The sequence below is a fragment of the Leptonotus elevatus genome, chromosome 15 (assembly GCF_054856555.1).
Source record: "Leptonotus elevatus isolate MCC_2025b chromosome 15, RoL_Lele_1.0, whole genome shotgun sequence".
NCBI classification, from domain to species: domain Eukaryota; kingdom Metazoa; phylum Chordata; class Actinopteri; order Syngnathiformes; family Syngnathidae; genus Leptonotus; species Leptonotus elevatus.
Window position 1 is genome coordinate 8,417,931 of NC_141253.1, and position 25,403 is coordinate 8,443,333.

The 25,403-nt window shown below is 38.1% G+C and overlaps 1 protein-coding gene across 5 annotated transcripts in view; it reads left to right on the top strand.

Annotated features, from left to right (window-relative positions):
• The window catches only part of cntfr (ciliary neurotrophic factor receptor), a 203,945-nt gene extending 178,752 nt beyond the window's left edge, over positions 1-25,193 (top strand). For 4 of the 5 annotated variants that reach the window (XM_086097749.1, XM_086097747.1, XM_086097750.1 and 1 more), the window contains 5 exons: positions 3,756-3,919; positions 16,154-16,222; positions 16,905-17,025; positions 22,813-22,939; positions 23,871-25,193. In XM_086097749.1, the coding sequence (XP_085953875.1) occupies positions 3,756-3,919; positions 16,154-16,222; positions 16,905-17,025; positions 22,813-22,939; position 23,871 (482 nt within the window). In that variant the 3' untranslated portion in view covers positions 23,872-25,193. Of the gene's footprint in view, positions 1-3,755; positions 3,920-16,153; positions 16,223-16,904; positions 17,026-22,812; positions 22,941-23,870 lie in introns of those variants that run through there. The other variant, XM_086097748.1, reaches the window with a different exon arrangement.
• Positions 25,194-25,403: the final 210 nt, after the last annotated feature.

The window sequence follows — 25,403 nt, forward strand, 5'->3', positions numbered from 1 at the left end:
CTTACGAACACAATGGGTTCCCAGAGGCTTGTAAGTTGAATTACATTAAATTTTGTTTCAAAATAAAATTATTTGTTAAAAATAAAATAATAAAAATATTTAAAACATATTTTTTAAATTAAACAAATTAAATGATATGCAGTATATATTTTCTATAAAGTACATAAATGAAATAAATAAAAATACATTACTGTATTACGGTACTGTACCGTAATGTATGATGTGGCGCGCACTTAACTCATTTGCTCCCAAAAACGTATAAAAACGTTCTATTTTAAATATTGTCATGGTCCCAAAAACGCACTTATAGTTTTTTTTAATGCTAGAGCAAACAGAAAGCTTTGATGCAGCTTCTGACCTGAAGAGGTCGCTTAAAGCAATGGTTGTTATTACAAAAAACGGCCAGCAGGTGGCAGCAGAGTTGGGGTTTTTTTTGTTTTGTTTTCTACACATACAGACGAGGCATATCTTAAAATATTAGTTAAAATGTATGGCATCTTCGAGTATCAAGGCCGGGTCGAGTATCCTCTCTTTTTTGGAAATCAAAATATGGTCACCATATACCGTATGTGTTAGGACTACAGCTAATGTCATTTACAATACGTGGGAATAGATGTAAATATCAGTCATGTCCTGTTTTTAAAATGCCAACGCGAGGACATGGTTACAGGACAGAATTTATTTTTTTTCCTACCATTATTCATGATCTTTCTTTTTTGTTCGACAAGAAGAAATCACCTTTTGGCATCCATTTGGAGTTAAGGGGAAGGGATCCAGACTGCTACCAGTGTATGTAAATGCCATTTTATAGTATTTTATTTCGATTTGAAAAGTTGCCTATTACATGCGGTAGAAAATTAATTCTGCCATCACAAGAAAAAATATATATATTATTGGTAGTCTGCACAAGTGTACAACTGCACTGCGCCATACTGAGAAGTGCTCCTATGATGAAAGTGATCCTAATGAAGTGTCTGCTGAGTGTACTTATGTAAGAACACAATATGGAAAAGGGGGAAAGGCATGAAAGACTTAACAGATGGAAGAGCTTGACTCAGTCTCGGATGTCATTTGGCACAGTTTTAACGCCTTGTTCATCATTTTAAAATGTTGTTGAAGTGTAAGATACGGAGTCAGGAGGGACAGAGGTTTTATTCTTCGATGGTCACATTGAGCTAAACGTATGGAATGAAATGAAAAAGTTTCACAGCATGAACATTAAACAACCTCGTTTTCCCTGGAAAATTAAGCCATTTTGCTTCCATTAATCTGCTGCTGTGCTGTTTTTTTTACTTCACACCAGCATCGATGACTGCCGAAATATGATAATTGAAAATGAACGCAGAGCAAGTGTAATGTGAACACATTCAAACAAACCGAAGTCAACTTCATAACATTCGCTCCGCACGTTAAGCAGGGCTTTGTTTACAATATGACATAGTGTTTTTCTTTGGTTTGAGATCGCCTCATTAAGCTTCGCCTTCTGCTCTCTGTGATAAATCCGCGAGTAGTTTGCTTGTTCTGCTTGGCAAGGCTCCAGGTTATCATGGTTCCGCATTTCCCCTTTGCTCATTACTAATGCAATAGCCATCTTATGTGCAATGTTTCAGGCCAGATGAATGGTCACTGGAGCCATCGATCTAAGTAGATTCCGCTCTCATATCTTTTATGAGCTGCTGGATGAGTCTCATGTGAACAAAGCGGTTTGTCCGTTTTTAATCTTTCTTCTTTCCACTTGTATTTATGGAAAGTCACAATGAGATTAGCAATCTCATGATGGCTTTCTGCTTTTAACCTGTCTCTGATCAAATCCATCTCTTCGTCGTGGTCAGTCCGTTTTCTCAGAGTAGCCTGTCTACATGTGTATTTCATGTTTATCTCGTGCCGTGCAAGTCGTCTTTTATCAAGCGCTGAACTCAACTATTCATATCCTGTTCTAACATCTTGTAAGCACGTGGTATGGAGACAGTTTTACATCCAATGACTGGACAGCGTGCTCACTAATGGGGGTGATCGAACAATGAAAAAGGTTATTCAATATCTTTCAAAGTATTGAATGGAATTCTCTCTCGGGGACGTGTACAGTATTCAGAATGCACCACTCACTTTTCTACAAGGACTGTCAGCTTTCATTTAATTCTCACATTCAAACTCCGCTACTGTTGTCACTCATCTCTTACCAGCAAGGTTGAAAGTCATTTTGTCTGCTTAGTGTCTATCGGTGATCAGCGACAGTCTTGAGTCACCTATTTAATAGTCACAATTTTGAACTTTTAAGAATTTTTCTTTTGCTGATTTGATGATATCTGACCTGGAAGGAACATTTGATCACTGTTTTTTGTCTTGAATAAGTTGTATTTTCACTTTATACTTCAAAGAAAATGGGAAAACGTATAGTTTACATAAAACCAGTACAGGTTACACTACAGCAGTGCTTCTCGATTTGTCTATAAAATTGTTGTAAGTACACATTTGCAAAGGAGCTAATACTCCTTCCACACTCTCTGACAATAGTTGGGTTTCCATCCACCCATTTTTATTCAAATTTTCAAGAAATGCGAAAATAAAACCGAATGGAAATGCTAGAAGGGCCTAAAATTTGGGAAAAAAATAAGTATTTGCGCTTAGAGGGGGTGGATTTTGAAGCGTATCAAAAAAAGGAAAAGGCGAATTTTGGCAATGGAAACAGGTTTTGCGTATAAATGCTGACAACGTTTTTGATGGGTGATTACGTCACACGTTTTTTATAGTCCCAAAGCAATGTCGGACCATAAAGTAAGATATATTTAGGGGGACGACGAAACAGAAATCTTTTTGGAATTAACTATAGAAGCGAATATTACTGCAATTTTAGATGGAAAATAACAAAGAAACGCTACGGCTTATCAAAAATTATAAAAGCTGGTGTAGTTAACTCATTCACCGCCATTGACGGCCATAGACGTCAAAAATTAATTTGAGCTATTTCTATTAGTTTCACATTTTTTTCCACTTTTGTTAACAAGAGTATGAAAACCAAGATTTTTTTATTGTACATTTAGAACAAATATAAAATTTGTGATTAAACAAATAATTACAATTAAAAAATGTCATCGTCTGACGCCCCTAATTTTTAATAATGTTTTCTTTTCTTTTTTATTAGGGGCATCAGGCGATTTAAATTTGTAATTGTAATTAATCACATGACTTCACTAGTTAACTCAAGATTAATCACAAATTTTACATCTGTTCTAAATGTACAATACATTTTTTTCTATGTTTTCATACTCTTGTTAACAAAAATGGGAAAAAAAAGTGAAACTAATAGAAATAGTTTAAATGAATTTTTGACGTCTATAGCCGTCAATGGCAGTTTATAAGTTAAAGCGCTATATAAAAAGCAGTCCAGTCCAGTCTCGTCCAAACTCATACGACGTCATCGCACAGCGCAGTCGCTTCCTGTTTTTCTTTTTCTTCTTTTAAATTATGGTGTATAGCGCCACCTACAGCGACAGAGTCCCCTCTCAATATTCACAAAAGAAGAACAAATGGAAACGGGCATAAGTCGCCTCAGGTGTCCGTTTTGCGCATTTTCAGGAAATTCGCTTAAAAATTTTGAAACAATTGGATGGAAACCTGACTAATGACAGCACCGCTGCCACATATTGTAGTTACACTTTATTCTATTACGGTTTTTAAAAAATGCTCTCATGAGCAGTAAACTTGAGATATTGGATCGCTTTTATTACAGTGTTATTTTCTTTCTCCCTTCCCAGTCAAACCAGACCCACCTGAGCGTGTGACGGCGACTCCGGTCCGTTACAATGCTCGTAGGCTGGAGGTATCCTGGCAGAGTCCTGCGACCTGGCCCGACATCGACAACTTCCCTCTGAAGTATTTCCTTCGTTACCGGCCTCTCATCAAGGAGCAGTGGCAACATGTAAGCAGAATTCTGTGGAAAACACAAAAACACATTCACATCTAAGGTTGGATTGTTGGCCTGAAATTTTTTAAGCCGATGCCAATATTTGGCAGGGTAAAATCCCTTAAGCCTATATCCCACTGATGGACGACCATTTGCGATGCTAACGAATGTTGATTTCACGTCAGGGCTCATTCAAGGTCACAATGTTCTCTCATGGTAAATAGACTGTTTTTTATATAGCGCTTTTAACTACATCATTTGGTGTCCAAAGTGCTTTGCAATGCCTCACATTCACCCATTCACACACCAATGACCAACTGCTGCCACGCAGGGCGCTGCCAGGTCCATTGGGAGCAAATCAGGAGTTAGTGTCTTGCTCAAGGACACTTCAACATGGTCACCAGGAGTGAGGATCAAACCCACAACCTCACGGATTGGAGACGACCACTCTACCTCTGAGCCATGCCGCCTCTAAGCGTTTGTGAAACATTTGCCAGAATTCACCTTGAAGTTTTGTTGTTGAACATCTGGTGAATGTTTAGAAAACATTACGACGCTAAATGAACCCTGACGTGAAATCAACATTTCGCAAATGTTCGCCCCTCAGATGGATAGAGGCAGAAAATTTGACTGTTTTACATTAGCATGTCATTTAGTACTTTGTATTTGTTTAACTTTTCAATCGAGAGAAGAATTGGCGAAAGTCTGCCCATTTTGTTTGTTTGTTTGTTTTTGCCAATTTTGACAAAAATCTTTCTTTTTTGTTTTTTTGTTTTTGCCAATTTTGACAAAAATCTGCCTTTGTTTGGGGTTTTTTGCCAGTTTTTTTGCTGTTTCGTTTTTGGCAATTTTGACAAAAAATCTGTTTTTGGGTTGTTTTTTTTGCCAATTTTGACAAAAATCTGTCTTTTATGGGGTTTCAAAAATCTGCCGTTTTTTTGCCATTTGTTTTTGTTTTTTGTTGGCTTTTACCAACCATCACTACAATCAAAATCAAAACATATTAAACATTAGGATATTTATAACAGAAGACTAAACAAGCTTCTTTGAAGACTATAGTTTGAAGTGCTTCCATCCAAGGTCACACATCTGCCCAAATAGCAACTTGTTACTGTATCTGACTTATTTTGCGGTGCTCCGTTCCCTGAGGCCTGCGTATAGTAAAAGCATATGTGCCCACTAAAGATAAAAGTTCCGTCTGCTGTGGTCTAATGTTGCAGCGTTATTATCATACATGTCATTGGTTTGCATAGGTGTTATTTCAAGGACTTGGGTTACAGTCTCTCTCACATACACACATGTATCAATGAAAGGCTGAATAACATTTTCTTTCGCTCAGTCTTTCCTGCACACTTTCAGTCCCCCCCGCGGTTACCTTTCAACACTTGCTACCTCCGACCTCACCGCAGTAATATTCCCCATCTACAGTACTTCCAAGTCACCTCAACCTTGTCTCACTGTTCCTCAAGCTCATTTTGATGTCGGCAAATTAGATACTTCAAGTTTCGGGGAAAACTTGAATGTATGTATGTGGTTTTGCACCTGAGTAAGTTCAATGAAGTGTGAGTTGTTATTGTCCAAAAAAGCAGGTGCATTAAAAGGATGAACATACCATACAACTCAGATCAAAGTGACTCGTGATCGTAGTGTCTGCTTTATCAGCCTGTGCCAGAATGTTTTCTGATGCAAGTGACTAGCTTTTTTTTTCTTTTTTTAAACATAAATGCATGCACACGCCGGCTTTCTGACAAGTTAGATTAGCTGATACTAAACGCATTATCACTATATATTATCACACTATCGATCACTGTTGTTCCCTTCAGCACTGCCCAACCCATCACAATCCTTTGCAGGCACATACTGATATGAAGAAGAAAAAAAAAACTGAAAATGTTATTTGCGGCTGGAAAGTGATGATTAAACCTGACATACTCACTCAACCACCACTCGATCCTTATAAGAACTGATGCATAACATGAACGTTCCAAAATCCAGAGTCAATGTTTAGATTGGTTAAGAGAACATGATTTGAAAATTGCATGAATGCAGTCAATGACAGCTGGAAACTGTCAGCTTTTCCCCTTTCGTGGTCGTTTTGGACGGAAGACTGAGGATTTAGTTTTCAGGGCAGGAAGAGGCAGAAAATACTCAGCCTGTCTGGACTTTTATTAGGTGTTGGATTTATTCTTATAGTCCTGTGGAAAGCACACAATCTGTTTGAGAGATAGATGATTAATCTTTACATTTATAATTTGTGGATGGAACCAGAATCATTTCCTATTAACTGCAGAAAGGATTTCCTTATTTGTGGTCGTAGAATAGTGGATGCACAGCAACTATCAGATCACACAGCTCATGCAAGTTTTTAATACAAAATAAATTGAAAGTAGCACTTGTCGTGGATGTTAATTAGATTGCCAGGTTTCAGCATGAACGCAGTTACTCATCTTGTAAATCAAGTGTTGTGCTCAAGCCAATTAGAGATTTGTAGACACCAGTTTCACCTTGTGTGACAGACAGCTGGGCGAGAATGACTTTCACGCGACATCCTCAAATGTGTTTGATGGTTTGGAATGTGATGAAGCTGAAAAGCAGCCATCCATTCTCCTCGACAAGACGTAACCAGGAGAGTGTTGAGATGGATACGGTTTGTCTGAGGAGGAGAAAAATGTGAAAAGTACTTACAGCAAAGATAAACATTAACGGAGGGTTTGATACATTCACACGCAGGTGTAAGAGACGACTGAGCAAGGCAAAATTAAAACAATTGCTTATTAAATTTAGAAACGTGTGATCTATAAAAATCCACCAAACTGAAGTGGCGTTACTTGAATCCTAAAACGCAAAGAGAAATGGATTGCGAGCAGCAGAGCCTCAGACAGAAATGATAGAAATGTGCGCAAAGGGAAGCTAGTGATAAAATATATTGAGGAATACGAGCCAAAAATAGATAAATAGCACATGAGGCGACTTTGAAAGGGCGGTTTTAGAGGCCATCAGTCATAAGGTGTTTCACATTATGGGGTGATAAACGAATACCTCAAGTGAAGAGTCGAATGGAAAGAAGTCTGGGGATATTTGAATCTGAAGACCAAGACTTTAAATAACAGTCATAACCCACTGTAAGACAGCCATCTAATCAATATGCTCTGACAATAATTTGTGAGAAAACTATAAGAAATGTGAAGCGCCGCTTGAATTTTATTTGAACAGGTGACACAGGGAAAAAAAAGCAACAAAATAAATCTGTTGCAACACACTCCATAAATACTCCATAAATATGGCTGTCATTTTGGATGTTTACAAGAATTGTTTAAAATGATGTGTACATTTGGCAATCTAGAGTTCATACCAATGGGCTATGTTGTAGCAATACAAGAAAAGGGAGTGTAGCATTCGGTTCCAGCTAGGTGACTGGCTTTAAAGGTCACTATCAGTAAACAGGAAGTCAGAAAGTGTGTAGATAGCTAAATAGGTGGCTAGCTAGCTAAACAGATGGCTATATAGCCAGAAGATGGCTAAATAGTTGGCTAGCTAAATAAATAAATAGCTAAATAAGAGATGGCTAGCGAGCTAAATAGATGGCTAGCTAAATATGGCTATCTCTGCCGTGCTGCTGTTTCCGAAAAAGTTTGACAAAAAAAAGTTTCAGAACTCCTGAAAAGGAAACTTTTCATCCCTCGAGTCTAACACGTCAAACTCTTTTCCTTTGAGTTGAGTTGAGTTTCATTACCATTTGCATCATTAGGCCAATTTTGGGGGTTGCGGAACCTTTCCAAAATATTTGTAATCCCGCCCCGGAACTCCCGTACATATTTTTGAACGACAAAAATATTTATTTCAAGTCAGGCTGCCACGTCGCTCTGTCAGTGCCTCACCAGCCATGAACCTCACCGCACCTCACTACATCCACTCGCCTTTAAATGTTCAACGAATCCGATGCCGGTTCCCATGACCTCTTTCTAATGCTCTCTTCACTGAGAAGTGGAGCTCAACTCTCTGAGCAATTAAAAGCAATGGACCAGTCACCGTGATGAGAACAATTTCACATTGCTCAATATTCTCTTTCCGCTATGGTATGAAACTACATCTGCTGTGCTGTAATTTCCCTTTGGGGGGGTGACGCTGAACTCCAGTCGACTGAAAACACGCACATACCCATTGCGGTCAGATTTGTGCACAGAAACATGGATGTGGAAGCAGCAATTACGCAAACGCACAGTTTCTAGATGCTTGTATGCATATGATTTTAAAAACAGTCTCAGAAGTTAACACATTTTTGTTCCCTAATTAAATGGATTGGCGTACATATATGCAATGTTCTTCTGACTGAGAAAGTCGTAAATCACGATGCTATTACACAAGCACACACAGAGAAAATGACACGCGCTGATGGATGGATAGATGGATAGATGGATAGATAGATAGATAGATAGATAGATAGATAGATAGATAGATAGATAGATAGATAGATAGATAGATAGATAGATAGATAGATAGATAGATAGATAGATAGATAGATAGATAGATAGATAGATAGATAGATAGATAGATAGATAGATAGATAGTCATGACAACACTTTGTATTCCGTTTCATATTTTTCATTCCATTGCATTCCTCATCTCCCTTCCAGACACCCCCCCACACTTTTTTTTTTTTTTTACTTACAGATATCGTGTCTTTCCCCCTCAGCTATCACCTTGCCCTCCATCTATCCAATCCGTCCATCCACGCAATAAGCCAGCTATCTAAGCATCCACCCCTTAAGGCATTCATCTGTATCTATGACTGCACATGATAAATGTCTAGACCTTGATTGGGGGAAAACATCCCATCAGAAGGACACCGGCACAGACACATCGTTTATCAGGACCGACTACACTATCACGTTACAGTCATCATCATTTAGCTTGGCTTCAGAAACATGTCAAAGAATATATGACTTGTGTTCTTCTTCTAAAAAAAATAAAAAAAAGTCGTTTGTCTGTAGTAAAGTGGGTGTTTGTAAAATGATTGTATTGCATGATGTAAAGCATTTGAATGGCTTTTCGCCACAAGTTAAGCTGGGAAAAGTCTCCAGCTCACCCATGACCCTGAACAGCACAAATGGTAGAAAACAGACCGACGGATGAATTTCCATCATGCGGGGGGTCTATTTTGAACACCTTTTCAAGATATCAAACATTGTCCCTTGCCCAATAGAATGCTAAACTGTGGTGCTGAATCCTGTGCATGTTTCCTTATTTATAAGCCTGACAGGACCTGTTTGGAAATGTGACAAAAGAACAAGCTTGATCAAAAGGTTATCGCCCAATACCGTTTCAATATGTAACATTTTTTGAAAGGCAGACTTGATGTTGTGTCACCTTCACTGCTATACTCGTACAAGCTCCGAAGATGTTTTTTTTTCGACCCGCTGGAGGGTTTAGCGCCCTCTTACAGTAATTGCTGCCTGGGCGATTCGGAAGGCTTCAAGCCGAGAGAAACACCATCTAGTGAAATATCCTCCGGACCTGGCGTTTGTGTGCGCACACATGTGCATCTATACGCTCGTATATGGGAGGAGAGCATGGTGGAAAAAATGGGGGCTGTCAGTCAACGTAATGAGACCAAACTTCTCAGCGTAAGCACACACATACACCCACCGAGCGGCATCGGGCCAGTGGAAGTGCCATATAATTGGGTTTCCTTTCCAGGACAACAGACATGCTCAGTGGATTAGATCTGACCACCGACGCCAATTCCCTCCATGTCTCCCTCACTCTGCTTTCCATCTTGATTTGACTTTCTTTGCTCATTTACTTTTTAAATAATTGATCCCTAATCTTCCGCCTTAATCTTATTTTTGTACTTGTTTATCTTATCTCTTTGCCCTTTCCCCTCTCTCTGACCTTTGCAATTTATGTCAAAGCATTACATGGATGACTGCAAGTACTGTACAATGCAACAGGGGCTAATTGCTTTTTTTGTTTTTTTAATATCTATATATCTTCTCAACATCACTGTAAATAGACGATAAGATGGGATGTGAGAAAAATGGAGGGTCACTTTCTTTCCCATAGTTCATGTCCAATCTCGGAGGAATGTTCACATTTCCTCTTTGGCCCTTTTGTCTGGATTAGTGTAGAAGCTTTTGGAGTGTGTGTGTGTGGGGGGGGGGGGGGGTGTATGTGCATGTGTGTGAGGCATTTCTGCTTTAGTCTTTTAGACAGAACTATAGGATTTGGCGATGGCATGCTATGTAGAGGTCTACAGAATATGTGTTCTACCAGTTAAACATTTCAGGGATTACCATTGTGTATCGGAGCATTTTAGATATTCCAAACAAAGTACAATTTCATATCTTGTGTTTTGTGTCAACAAAAGTTTTCTCATACCGTTACTGTAGAAGTCAAGGCTTGCTGAGGTTTTATAACTTGATATAACATTTTCAGGAAAACTCTACAAATGTTTGAACAGGAGTCAAGCATAAATAGAGGTGCTAAGAAAAGAAGGATGTGAAAAACAAATATGCACGAGACAGGGATTTCTCAATTTACTTCACAATCTGGGGTGCAAGGTGGTCTCCAATTGCCCATGTCACATGTGCAGCCAGCTTCACTTCTCTCTGCACTGAATTTAATTGGTTTATTGAAAGGAGGAGCCGCTTCAATTGACTGGGAGTCGGCTGAATTCCCTCCCACAATGGTGCACAACAGGGCATACCCAAAATACCAAAGGAAAGAAAACTCCATCCATGGACAAAGTTAAGCTTGCGCTTTGTGCTAGACTTGGGCTGGGCAGAAAATTTGAGCCTTTATAGTCTCTATCACGATCTATCACTAATAGTAAGTAACGTCACATTTGCAGTCTGAAAAATAGCTTAAAGGCCATAAAATGAAAAACTGACCAATGAAAGAAAACAATCCCTTACTTGCTAGAACATTACTTGCTGTTAGTGAAAAAGTTTAAGAATAAGTTGCATAAATCACATATCTCTTGCACTGCAACAAAACTAGACATCGTTTGTCAAATTGAATTGACTTTGCTTGCTCGCTTGAGCACTGGAATAGATAGCACTTTCCAAAGTTTCATCTGCTCTGTTTCCCAAGATAATGATATATAATTTTTTTTTAAACTTCTACCTGTGAAAAGCAATTCCATGCAATCTATTATCGACTGTTTGACGAGTGTAGTGCATAGAGCCCATTCAGCTCCGTGTGCAGCAATCATGCACCCCAAATGCTCCTATCTCATAATTTCCATGTATGTCTTGTGAATAGTTGCGGTGATGCCGTAGCGCCCTCTATTGGCTACCTCTCACTGGTCAGTTGTTAGACCCTTAAAGTATTGCATAATTTCCATGGTAATATATGCTTAACTTAAATTTTCATGTACCACCACCATTCTTACCAACACTTTGCTGTCAATCTTTGTTCAATCTAATAGAAGCAATACAAGGGCCATTAAGTCTTGATTGTCACACATCCCCATGAGCAGTCTAAAGTAGATGTTAAAAATATAAAGAAACAATGCTGTGATTATTTATTCATTAATTTTATTTTTTTTATTTTGTAATTATTCTTTTTTAAAATTTTAAATTTTAAATTTTAAATTTTAAATTTTAAATTTTAAATTTTAAATTTTTACATTTTTAAATGTTAAAAAATTGTAAATTTTAAATTTTTTAATTTTTAAATTGTTAAATAAAATAAAAAAAATTTGTTTTGTTTGTTTTGTTTGTTTTTGTTTTTCGTTTACAGTAGTATAAACATTTGGAGCAAAATAAAGTTTCAATTGGAGCCCCCGTGTAAATGCATTGATTTCTGGGGACAGGTCTGATGATTGCACTTCCTGTTGAAAAAGGTTGAACAATCCGGGTGTGCCAGCGTGTGGACATTTGGCTCATTTTCCGACTTCTCTGTGCCATATACTCACGTAAACTGTTTACAATTAACAAACATATGGTGTTTATGCATGGAATGAAGCGATGTCTCCAGAGTGACGATATTTAAAGAAGATTGCTGTCAAAACAAACCATTCGGTGGCCAATTCATCTGGGGAGATGTTTTATCATCATAATTATCATACTGTATCTTGGGAGTAGTGAAGCGAGTCAACGTGATGTTTTATGGGTAAATATTTATTTTTATTTTTTATTTTTGGCAGGCAATACGTTTGGCCACATATGTCCAATTCCCTTTAGGTATGCTCCTTATGAATGGTGAAAATCCAGATTTTATTACTTGAACAGTCTAATTGCTTGTTTTGTCCAATAGATCAGCCCAAGAGATACACAAAAACACGCAGCAGAAAGCAAATAGATTTTAGTTTCAGCACGCGCTTGATCTTACAGGTTAAGGATCAGATATATTTATGTATTTATTTATTTTGCAAGGATAGCATCGGACTCCACCATGCCTCTCTGCCTCCCTCTCAGCAAGTGTTGGCTCATGTCATCTGCATACATATTTGTTGGCTAAAACATTTGATACACACGTGCAATGTAAACACCTCGAATAAAAGACTTGCTTTGTCTCTTATAGAAACCGAATTCATTGGCGATGTGTAACACCATACAACAAGACTGAGATGTTTCTAAAATTGTGATACTCGTGATAAATGTAAGGCAATGAATTAAAACAATTTAGAAATATCTACTAACTAACACTACTAACCCCCCAAAGCACTATCATAATATAAAAGTTAAAAAATAATTACAGTGTTAGCAGCATAGCTAACAGTCTAATCAATGCTAGTATCGGATAGCACTGTTATTGTAATGCTAAGCTGCTTTGTCAATGTGTGGTGCTTTACCACTACACTAATGAATGTGGATTTTCATGCTTTGATCATTAAATGTTACCTGATAATGGAAATGAATCTTGACAAGCGCTCACTTTACACGTGGAGGATAGAGGAAGGCGACGACTGTGATTAAATTAGCTAGTTTTTGGGGTTCACAGATTTTCATTAGATAGCAACATTAGCTTATGAAATGCGGCATGTACTTGATTGCTCCATGAAATTGTTAGCAGGGTGAAGGGTTGTTTGTGTGTCTTTGGCGCTCTGTTAATTTTCCCACTCTGGGCTTGGCTTCCGCAAATAAAGGCAAGCAACTGGCCTCAGCGACCACTCGTTTCCCGAGTGAGGCGGAAGATGATACAACCAAATGCTGGCTGTTATATACTGGCATGATTCAGCCTACTGGTTCTCAAGGTAACCAAAGCTGCGTTCAACGTTGGCACTACCTGAGGTTGTGAGAATATCAGGTCTGCTAATTTATGATGGATGTGTGTCTGTGAAGCTTTGAAATATTGACACTGATATATATATTTTTTATGGTAAAAAATCGGACAATGCTTGTGTTGTCAAGATCTGTTGTTCGCTTGCATATTCAAAGACGTGCTTTTTTTTGTGTGTGTGACTGAACGTCCACATGTTTATTTTAGAGACCTTTCTCTGTAAATATCCACATACGCTGTCTGGTAGAAAATTCTAAGAGGCGACGTGGTCACGCTGCTTGGCCGACATGTAAACAGCTCCGATAGCTAAACACTGGTCTGTGCATATTGTGCGCAGGGCATATGATGGAATACGGTCAGACGCACACAGATGCGAGCATGCTCAAATGATGTTGTTAGTGCATTCCACTAAATAAATTAAGCTTGTAAATATAGCGCTCGGTTTGTGAGATAAAGTCTGGCCTTGTTCTTCCAAACAAAACGTGGGCGGGAGAAAGACGCTGTTGAAGATCAAGGCCACGCTGGAAAAAAAGAGGGGTCAACATCATCATGAGATAAGAGAGTTTATTTGGAAGGAAAAACTTACAGAAGAAGTGTTCTGAGAGGCTGCGGTTGTGTAAAGATTTATCACATGAGCTCATCGGAATGCAACAACAGTGAAATGTGATGGCCATAATGCTATCAAAAGTTGTTTATTCTTTTCAGTGTCTCCTCTTTTTCTTTTTTTAAACTAATTATAACACTGGAGCTTTCTTGTGTTTTAATGTACTTTAAATGTGTCTATCTGTCTAGAGCAGATGACATTTTTTGTAGTAAAAAAAAAAAATTGTGAAGTAAAAATGAACAATTGGTTGCAAATGTGTGCACACCCTCTTGTAATCTACCATTTATGTAGCTGTGTTCAGAATTAACCGATTAAATTGAATTGTGTGGGTTATTGTTCACATTAAAGCTCATCACATTATGGCATTAATAATCAATAATATATATTTTTTTCAGGAAGATACCATACTTACGATATGTACTGATATGCTCTTAATTAGTGATGTTCAATACCCCCCTTTTTTTTCAGACCGATACCAGTATGAGAACTCAACTCTTTAGTACTGGTACTTTATATACGTAAAATTTATATTAAATCAATGACAGATGATTTTAAAGTAAGACCTATATGTCCTTATATAGCATTTCTCCTTAAAATTGCATGAGTACTCTGATAAAAAAATAAAAAAAATATGTTTGTTCATTATGTACAGTTCATATTTTGTATGGAACAGTCAATACAATGAATTTAAATCAATCAATCAACAAATAAAATGTATAGAAATAAATAAATAAATAAATAAAATGTCTGGAAATAAGTGAATAAATAAATTAACGAATTAAACAAATAATGCAGTAGACAGAAAAAGTATGTGGCTGTACAACTTCATTCAACCGATATTTGTATCTGTCGCCGTCGTGAGTACTAGATACCTGGTATCGGTACTCGCCCGTCCTTACTCCTAAATGTCCTCATTGTTCTCTTTTGGAATTCCAGTTCAGAGTTACAGCAGTAATGCTTTTGTTTTGCTTTCTTTAAGTTTTAAAGCTGGTTAATGTTGATTTTGATGTGCAAGTATGTATGGTAGGTTGACTTGCTTTCACCAGGTGATGAAATTCTTGCTAATATGGTCCAATCAAAGATGTGACAATTTCATGGCTCTTTTTTTTTTCTAATCCACTTTTGCAGCCGTCTGTGCGTATGTTTCTCGTCTCATTGGAAAACTGTAAAAGGCATGTCAGTAAATCATTTAATTTGGCTTCAGGAGAGGAAAAGTCAGCACCTTTCCGAGTGCTGTTTTTCCATTGAACGTGTCAAGACGCAAGCCAAAGGCAAACAAACATACACACAAACAGAGCATCAAATCAAAGCGGCGTGCGCTTCCAAGTGACGCACGTATTCGGTTCAATCTGCTACCCCCTGCACGTTAAAAGCGTGTGCGAAACGCCGTCCAGCGCTGGCGTGTGTTCTTGAGTCATCAAATGTGTCATCCACGCCAAAAGCTTTCCGCTTTAATTGTGAGTTATGCTGTGGATGTGCTGCATTCACGCCAAACCGTTTACCGCTGGGGGCATCAGAGTTCAATCATCCCAATAGTCGAATATAAAAACACAGCAACAACAAAAAATCAACCGGCTTGATTCATGTGCACAATAATGATGAAAGGCGTGTTGTAAATAAATAACCACTCAATAAAAATTGTATCCCGCGCGGCTGAGCTAATATAACCACCATAAAACATTAAAGGTAGAATTGCAACGCTGAGCCCATAATTTATGGCTGGCACTATAGGTAGAAGGAAAGAGCTGTCAGAGTGACTTCCAGTGGACTCGGGTGCTCATAAATTCCCGTTTGCCAAATACATTTCAGAGTTCATGATGTTGCAATATTTCTTCTCCGTTTCAAAAATACATCCGACTTCCTACTAATAGTAAGTTAAAAGCAACAATATGGAAAGTGTGTGCTTAGAAAGATCAGCTTAAACTTATTAGTAGCGCGTGGCTTGTAATAAGTCTGATCGTCACAACGGTTGCCACGGGAACCACAAATCCCCTACTTTAGTGGCGTATTATACTGTACACATAAATATTATGTTAAAACATGAAAACCTTATCAGTTTGAATCAGCACCTAGCATAGATGACTAGCGCTTATTGGCATATGTTCTAATTTTGTCCAGCTTCAGTAATTCTTTCAGTACTTTGTACTTTCCCTTAGTATTTCTTTTTTCGACTTTGCTGGTGTTGCTTTGCTATTGTGTATGTTGTTTTGTATATTTTGTATTTTCTGTCTTCACAAGTGTACTTTTATTACCAGTCTGTTTTTTTCATTCTCTCTGGATGGTTGTTTTTACATATGTACATGTTTGTTTTATACATGTACGGGGGGTAAATTAAAAGTATCTAAGGGGTAAAATTATGTATTTTTACTTTTACATCCTCCAGTCTAATCTTTATTTTTTTTGTTTTACATTTGTTTTAGGTGGAACTATCTGAAAGCACGTCTCACACCATCACCGATGCCTATGCTGGGAAGGAATACATCATCCAGGTACTTTCACACCCACATCATATGGATATATAATGATGATCTATCTATCCATCTATCTATCTATCTATCTGTCTATCTATCTATCTATCTAGCTAGCTATGATTTCCATTACAGTTTTTCACAAAAATAAAAGCGATATTGTACTATTTTGATAAAGTACTATTTCGACTTGCGGGTGTTTTTATTGAAGAGCGTTTCGCTTCTGAGGCGCAATTCTCGTAATGTCCCGTCTCGCGGGATCTCGCAGTTCTGTAGGAGGTTTACGGAAAAGACAGACGCCCGGAGTTGTTAATATTACTTTAAAAACATCTCCCTCCCCTCTTTCACCGCACACATGCTCATCCCTAAGACATTTTGTCACATGTATCTCTTGTTTAAACACTCTGAATGTTCAAACATTCATAGATAAAAAATATATATATAAAAATCGGTACACGACTGTAACAAAAAAAAAGGATCTCACATCTCTTTTTCTCATTAATTAATGAGGCACATCAGCGTAAAGTAGCGCTAATAATAGCCAATTAGCGCTAATGCGAGTTGGCGCAACCATGCATTCCGCTAACAGCTATCTTCTAAGGTGTCTAAGTTACCTTTTTTTTTTTTTTTACCTTCACATTGCCTTCACCAAATAGCACATACCTTTTTTTTTTTTTTATACATCTACGTGTGTGTTCACCAGGTCGCTGCGAAAGACACAGAGATTGGAACATGGAGTGACTGGAGCGTTGCCGTGCATGCTACGCCTTGGATTGAAGAACCAGTGCAGACCACCTCCACGACTGATGTGGAGTATCTCACGCGTAAGGTTCAGTCTCATCCGCTTTTGCTCGTCACATGACGTCATCATGTGATGATACGCAAGTGTTGGCAGATTGTGGCTTCACTTGCTCTTGAAACCATCAAACATCATCGGTGTTGAAGAAGACTTAAAATCATGGTGCTGATCAATACCATTGACGCATGCTAGTGCATTATCCACATTTTGCACCACTGCATCAAAGAAGTTCAAGCCTTGTTGATTTATAAATTGGACACACAGACAAAGTCCAGGGTCAAAATTGTGGTAAACAGCCCGTGTTGCGTTTACAACCGCCCGCTTTATTGATCTAATTTTCTCTTTTCACTTTTAACCGCATAGTCTGGCCCCCATAAATTAGCAAGGACATCATTCGCTCTAAAATCCATGTTCCCATTCAATCTATTAAAAAATTTCCTCTTCACAGTCGGCTTTTATCATCCCTCTTGAAAGCAGTACTGGGCTTCCAATAACTTTTTTATTTTGCTTCTCACGCCCTCCGCTGAAGCCAACTTGAACCTTGTGGTTGCTGGAGTTGAAATGAAATGCTTTGCAGAAATTCTTGTTAGAAAAAAAGTGTATATATATATATATTTATATATATACACAATTATTATTATTATTATATATATATTTTTATTACTGCTACTAACCCTTACTTCATTTGGCGGCCTCTAAAGCTTGGAGGCCTCGCTCACAATGGGTTTCACAATGTAACAGTGCCCCCTGTAGGCCATTAGTAGCACTACTGCAGGTTCCATATGAGCTCAAATGAGAATCACAACACATGCTAAATTGCAGAAAGGGAAAAGGTGGCCTTTTGGAACACTCCATCATGCAAACAGTGTACTCGCACATGCATGTGCACACTATTTAGGTACATTGTGTGAACACTGGTGAGAAGAGGAGGTCATCAGGATTCTCCTCATCTCTCCATCCCAGCTGATGCTTCTATCACCCTCGCGCTCTCTCGTCCACTCTTTTTTTTTTGTACACGCCTGTGTATTGATCACTGTTTTGCTCGTTATTACCTACTCCGCATCCTTGTCAGGCCTCCTCACAACTGTTACATTTTAGACGATCGATTCAATCTGTGCAAGCTCTATCAGCAAAAAATAAATAAATATCAGCGAGGTCCCTTTGTTCAAATGAGGACAAAGGTCCACTATAGAAGTATTGCAATGAGAAAAATATGTTTTATTCTTAACTGTGTACTTTACTGCATTCACATAATGAAATGTCTATTTATGATTTTCATGATTTTCATCTATCCATTCTCTGTAACGCTTTTTTTGGGGGGTTATATTTTTCTCCTGTTTATGCTTAAAATAGGTTGTCACCAATACCTCGTGGAGATTAAATGACGTTGGCAGCGTGTCCTGCTTCTCATTTCCCATCAAAAAGGATAGCGCACTGACAGACAGATGAAATCTCATCCTCGGCGATACGACCATCGCTCAGCTGCCCTGGCGCTATTAACGCAAAAAGCCGTTTGGTGTGGAGCCTTTGAAAAGTCTCACTGTCTCACCCTGACAGCGAGACGGAAAGTGGACAGCGTCTGATAGCTCCAATTTCATATCAGATACTTCGTGCCTGCTGCAGTGCGTAAATGTAACGAGATGCAACAAGCAATATTAATTGTTGTCACCTGTTCAGAAAAACATGTTTTAAACTTAAAAGCGATGGGTTGATGGATGGTTTCCATTTACAATAGCTACGGGGCTTATTAAAATTAAAAGCACATCCTTTAGAAATCACAGACTGGGTATCTCATCGTGCTTTCTCAACAGAATGTATTTCATGCTGTTTAGGCCAGAAACCTTTAGTCTCAAATTTAGAGTCCTCCATCTCAATACTGCATTGTGGAGCACACATCAGGTTTCTCTGATGGAACATCTGGATGCTCATCTAAAATGATACTTTACCATAACGACGGTGTTGTTAAGATTTGGATTAGTGATGTCAAGTGATTAAAAATGTTTTACTAATTAATCGCACAATTTTCCGTAATGAATCGCAATTAACTCATTCACTCCCAGACATTTTTCACTGAAGTGACCCCCTTCGCTCCCGTCTGTTTTACTGGATTTTGACAGATTTTGCAAGGCCGACTTGCAAGGCCAAATATTGTGTTCTATTGCTATAAAAACATGGAACCTACCAAAAGAAAGATTCTTCTTTCATCTGTTTCCGTTTTGCAGCAATTATTATTAGAATATAGCTAAGTTTCATCATTATCAACATTGGGGAAAATAGCTGTTTGCAACGTGCTTCTGGTTGCTCTCTTATACTCTGCTGCAGCCTGCTGGCCGTTTTTGTAATTACTACCATTGCTTCACCCGTTCTCTGCAGTTCAGAGGCTGCGTCAAAGTCTTCTGTATGCTTTATTATGGAAAATATATATATTTTTAAACGTCTTTGGGACACTCAAAACATAAAAAATAGAACGTATTTATATGTTTTTGGGAGCAAAATCGCATTTTCTACTTCTGCTTCTACTTTTCTTTCAAAGCTTGTAAAATCTTTTAATTGGTGTGAAATCATCAAATAGAAAGTATAGTTTGAAGTAAATTAGTTATAAATAGCTTTCTTTGATCCTTGAATAGAATTATTTTCCTGTAAAATAGTATTTTATCCTGAGATTATAGGCCAAAGATGTACAACTAATACACTCTTTCAATTTTGCTTCGTAAAGTGCACACATTACTTGGGGTTTCTCCAACAAGCGTCATGCAAAACTGAAAGTAAAACTACCAATGTAGTCTGTTTTTGTCCATCTTCTTTATAACACTTTAAATAATTTAAATTCATCTCCAAAGTTAACGCTTTAATTTTGAAGCCCTACTTTTGATATACTGTATTATTGGCATCCTGTTTTGTTTTTAAGTAATACATCTGCTAACTATTTGATATTGCTTTTGGTCTGAAATCTGCGCAAGTCTAACACTTTGTGCAGTCTAACATAGCATGGGTGGAGTTTTCTTTCTTTTGGTATTTTGGTAGAAAAGGGAGTTCCCCTGCATTTGCGCCACTGTGGGATGGAACGCGGCCAACTTGGAGTCGAAGAGTCCCTTTAAAATCGGCGTAGTTGAGACGCGCAGGAATTGACTTCACTGGGGTCCGCGCAGGAGATCACCGAGGGCAGTCTGCTCGCACCTTGATCAAAATGACTCCTGTGCCACAATTTAGACCTAGTTTCATCTTGGTCTAAAATATAACCTCCTTTTTGTCACCAAATTGTTAGGTGTGCCAGGGCACGTAATAAAATACGCCTTCAAATTGCCGGAACTGCTAGAATGCGGTCCACCAAATTCACCAAGGAGCTAAACTAAAAATAAAAATGCTCCCGTTTTTACGCCTAGCGCCTATCTACAAAAACAGGGCCCTATGCTTAAAACAAAGTCTAAATGCTTTTAGTAGTTAGCATGGAGCCACGCCGTTATCCCTGATTGGCAAGTGTTGACCCAGCTACACGTGTAGACGTCACCTTAATTGCCCAACTGTGTGACAGATTAATATTATTTCAGCTTTAACACGGCTCACTAAGAGGCTGAGGATAATTGCAGATCCACCACAATGATTTTGTGGCTTATTGTCACCCTAAATACAAAGGATTAGAGTCTTTGTAGTTCAAGTCCCCTTTTGTGCACGCTTCATAAATCCATCACTTTTCCTCTATAAGGTCTAATTTCCTCCTCATCATTCTGCCTTTAGGTTGCCAGATCTGCTGCTCTCTAGCGGTCTTTTCTGGCTTGTTGCATAAACCGCATAACGGCCTCTGGTCGTCATCACATTATCCTCACATCTTTTTTTTTTTTTTTTTGTTTCACCACTCAAAAAAGCAAACTGCTTTGCGGGAAATTAATTCCGGCGTTCTAAGCAGCATGCTTTGCACTTTCCCTCTCTCTCTCTTTTCGCGTTCTCCATTTCACACCTGGCTGCTTCCTCCCGCTATCTCCCGACTCCTCGATGCTCTGCGACGCTCATTAATTGGAGGGAGAGGGAACTTATATTCTCTTTCCACTCGCCCCAAAAATAATTTTTATGCCGCTTGCAATTGCAGTATGTTGCATAGAAATGTTATCATGTTACAGGGTTTCCGCAGGTCATTAAAATGCGTTTAAAGTTAATGTTGTAAATGGAATTTGCAAAAAAAAAAAAAAAAAAAAGGTCTTAAAATGACATTAAGAAACACTCGTAAGGAAAGTGTACAATTTTGGGCTTTTTATTAATATTAACATCAAATATAATGCATATTAAAAAAATCACTGAGTGAGCTAGAATTGCACCCAATTGTCCAAAATATTTTGAAGTTCAAAATGGCACCGTCCAAAATTTCAAAATTATTATTGTCATTATGATATGTGGGAAACGATGACGGTGTAATAGGGCCACGTATAAATATATTATAGGGCGGGGGCAATATTCCGTGAAAAAACTCACTAATTTGCCACTTTCTAAACTTGCAGAGTTTTTTTTTCTCTGACTTTATTTAAAAAAACCTTTATATAAAAGAAACTCAGAAACTTACAAGAAATACACGTAGCGTAGCTATAGCCTAATCATGTGAGGATTCGTTGGTGGTTAATGGGACACTGTTTATAAAATGAAACGGCAGGATGGAGACGGATTCATTCTTAAATTAAAACTTTACTCGTCATACATGGCAGCCAGAGCGACAACACTTCCTGATCCCCTATCAGCTGACTAACACTATCCAATCAGATGCTAGCATACTTTAGGTAAATGCAAGTGAATGACGGAGAGCAGCAGATTCGACACATCAATTTAGATACTTGTACCAAAATGTATGAATGTGTAAACAATAATTCTAAATATACAAGTAAATATATATTTTAACAAATTATCTTAAATGCTTAAATGATTTGTCGCTGGCCATTGGCCGTCCACAACGGTTCAAAGAGCGAATGCTTAACATGATATGGTTAAACTATGCTAAGGCGATTACTATCTCCTTATTTGGAAACCCGACCGAAAAGTATTGGCACAAACAGTCGAGTAGTACGCTATATGTATTTCTCAAGTTTTTTTTCTCGCAAATCTGCCACTATGTAAAATGGCAAATTTGTGACTTTAGAAAGTGGCAAATTTGCGAGAAAAAAAAATCACAAATTTGCGAGTTTTTTTCTCGGAATATTGTCTCTGCCCTCTAAAAAAATATATATACGTGACCCTAATACACCGTTTTATAGTACATGAGTAAAAATAGCAACATTTTGGTAACACGATGCCAATTAGTTTAGAGCCTTACCACATCATAACCTCGATCCAATGTATGTTTTATCGGCTGGTGTGAGCATTCATTAAATGAATCATTTCTCCATTTTACATTGAGCAGTTTGGCTTGCTTCACCCGTATAAGAGCGTATAAATGATAGCCACAAAACGAAAAAGCACAGTAATTCTATGACCTCAACAAGAAGTTCAAGTGTATCAGTTCTGGGCAGCTTCCAAAGGAATATGATTTTTTTCTTGTCCAGTTCACTTCATAACTGCCTCAACAAGTTTCCTATTGATTGGCTGGTGCAGATTAGAATTGATTGTGCACTGCAATGCATTTTCCTTTCTGTTTGCATCTTCCCGCTATCATGAGCTTTTTTTTTTCTTTTCTTTTTTTTTTCAGCAACCACTCGTCAAAACAGTGTTTTTTTAAATGTCAATTCCCGTGGGAATAAAAACAGCTGTATGACATTGTAGGAGCAACAACATGTAGATTTATTGCGATAGATGAAATGAAATGGTGTGTGTGTGTGTGTGTGTTTCCCCACAGAGACCAAGACCTCCCCCATACCTTCGTCCAACGCACCCCATAAGGCTGAACCTCCAGTGGGCAGGGCTGCCAAACTTCTCACCTTCTTCTCACCTCTTCTGTTAGGGATGCTGCTGCTCCTCATCTAGTGAGTGCACACACACGTATATATACACACGAACTCATCTTCGAATTGATTATGCACTCAGCCCCTCAGTCACATATCAGCAGCATGACCTTCGACAGGCGAGAACACATTGAGAGGCATCGGGCGAGGTTGTTTTAAAAAAAAACAGCTGATGAAGGGAGTTCATTTATCTACATCTGTCCCGTTTCGTTTATTTCTGCTTTTTTTTTGTGTGTGTTCTTTTTCAAGGTGTGCATGTTGAGCAATGGTGGCTAACTCACAGACTTCCTAAAAAAAGCATGCAAGCAGGAAATGTTTTGCTCGTAGAAAGAAAGAAGAAAGAAATTGCAGCGTTTGCTGTATTTCGCAAGTTTCTTCATGCTAAGAAAAATGCACTGAACTGTCACCAATGTCTTTGAAATGCAATTATGCCATCTAGTGGCAAAAAAATGACCTCAACACAAACCAATATGGCACTCTGTTTTTTTTTAAACTCCATTTTATGAATTATTATGAAATTACTATATCAATGACTAAAATATGCAGCCATATTTCTATCTAACATGTTTTCCGCTGTTTTGTGTTAACAAGCATATGAAAACTTGGGAAAAAAATATTTTATTGTACATTTAGAACAGATATAAAATGTGTGATTCATTTTGAGTTAAATAAATACATACATTTGAACGTATTTGCCATTCAAAAATGTTGGCCGTTCCACGCTTCCATACAAATGTGCGAAGAGCCTTTCCGAGCTAACTTTATAATATGCTGTCATTTCATTTATGACCAACTGGTATTATTTCGCTTTAATGCCGTTTTCTCCCTGAAACAAGATGATCAAGGTCGTCGCAGTTGAAATCAAACCAGAATATTTCATCACTCTGCTATTCCTATTCAGGTTATATACAAATAGAATGACGTTGTTGAACTGTTTTGCATCTCTGTCTAGATGTCTTAAAGTGGAAAGAAGAGGAGGAGGAAGAAGAAGAGGCTGGATCTTTGTTTTCTCTTTTGCACAAAAGTCCCAAGGATACAGTGCATTGATCATTTCTGTCTATCATACACTTACTTGCCAAGATGACTTGGACAATGCCCCCCCACCCCCACCCCCACCCCGGCCCACCCCCACCCCAAGGCAGCATTTTCCAATGAATGACGACACACAAGTTCTTCGGTGGAGCCGTCTTGGCCATCATCGCCTTCATCAGCAGCAACAATAGGAGCATCGCTGCAAACACTCGTCGTCTAACAGCACCTGCTGGCTTTAATTTAAATCCTTTGGCTGGTAAACGGTATTGACTCTCTTCTCTGCTATTTTTTTTTTTTTTTTTTTTAACCTTTCGCCCGGATTTCACTTTTTGCGTGTGAACATAGAGCGGAATTCACACGGAAACGCGCGCAAGTAAAAGTCGAGCATGTGCACGTGTCTGTCGCCTTCCCAGTGCCCCATACAGCTAAAGCGTCATGCCAAAGACTCAACTACCCCCCTCCCTCCCCTGCAGTAAAATTGCCCCCCCACCCCCAAAAAAAACATACAGATTTGATCAATTTGGATATGAACGGTGCAGCAGAAGTCACAAAAGTGATCGATGCCACTTGAAGTCTGTTCATAATTCAACAGATGATTTTAGTGGCATATGAGGACTAACACTTGCAAAAGTCTGGTTTATTTAGAAAGTTAGCTAGCATCTGTCACGAAGGCCTATGATTGTAAAAATTAAAATAAACAAATATATCTATATGTAATGAAGTCTCAAGCTGCCCAATTTTATTTTATTTTTTACTTTTGACAAAGGCTGTTTTTGGGAGGCATTGATGGCTGTAAAATAACACAAATCACTTTGCTTTCTGCCGCCTTCACATCCATAGAAAATGTATTTTTTGCAGTTTTTTTGTTGCCAAGATCAACTGTTGGTATTATGTTATTCCGATGAGTACTGATGTGTTTAATTGTGTGTGTTTTTTATGTATTTTATGGAGAAACAGCTACAAAAACACATATAGGGTTTTAGTTCTTCTGTTTCTGGCTTTTTTCCCTTTTTTTTTGTTTTTAAAAACGACATTCATAATGGCTTATTTCTCTGATTCTATTTTGTAAACTATGATATGTAACTTTAACATTGAACAAAAGTTTATTATTTAATAATAATAATAAAAAATATTAATGTATGTATTAGCAGTAGAATGTCGTTACCTGTACCTGGGGTCCTTTTTTATAGCTGTATATACAATGACAGGTTTCAACCATTAAATGTGACCATTTCACAATGAAGGATGACAACTGAGTCTTTTTATTTTTAACACAAGCCTCATTTTAACTACTTACCACAAATCACATATTTGTCTTCAACAAGAGGAAGAGGTTCGAGTGCACATTTAGGTGAGTTCAATTGAATCGATCAGTTTGCTTATGTTTGCAAATTTGTCGCAGTCCTTCTGTTTTCATAAAGATGCCTTGAAAATAGCATGAAATGGCTGTGGC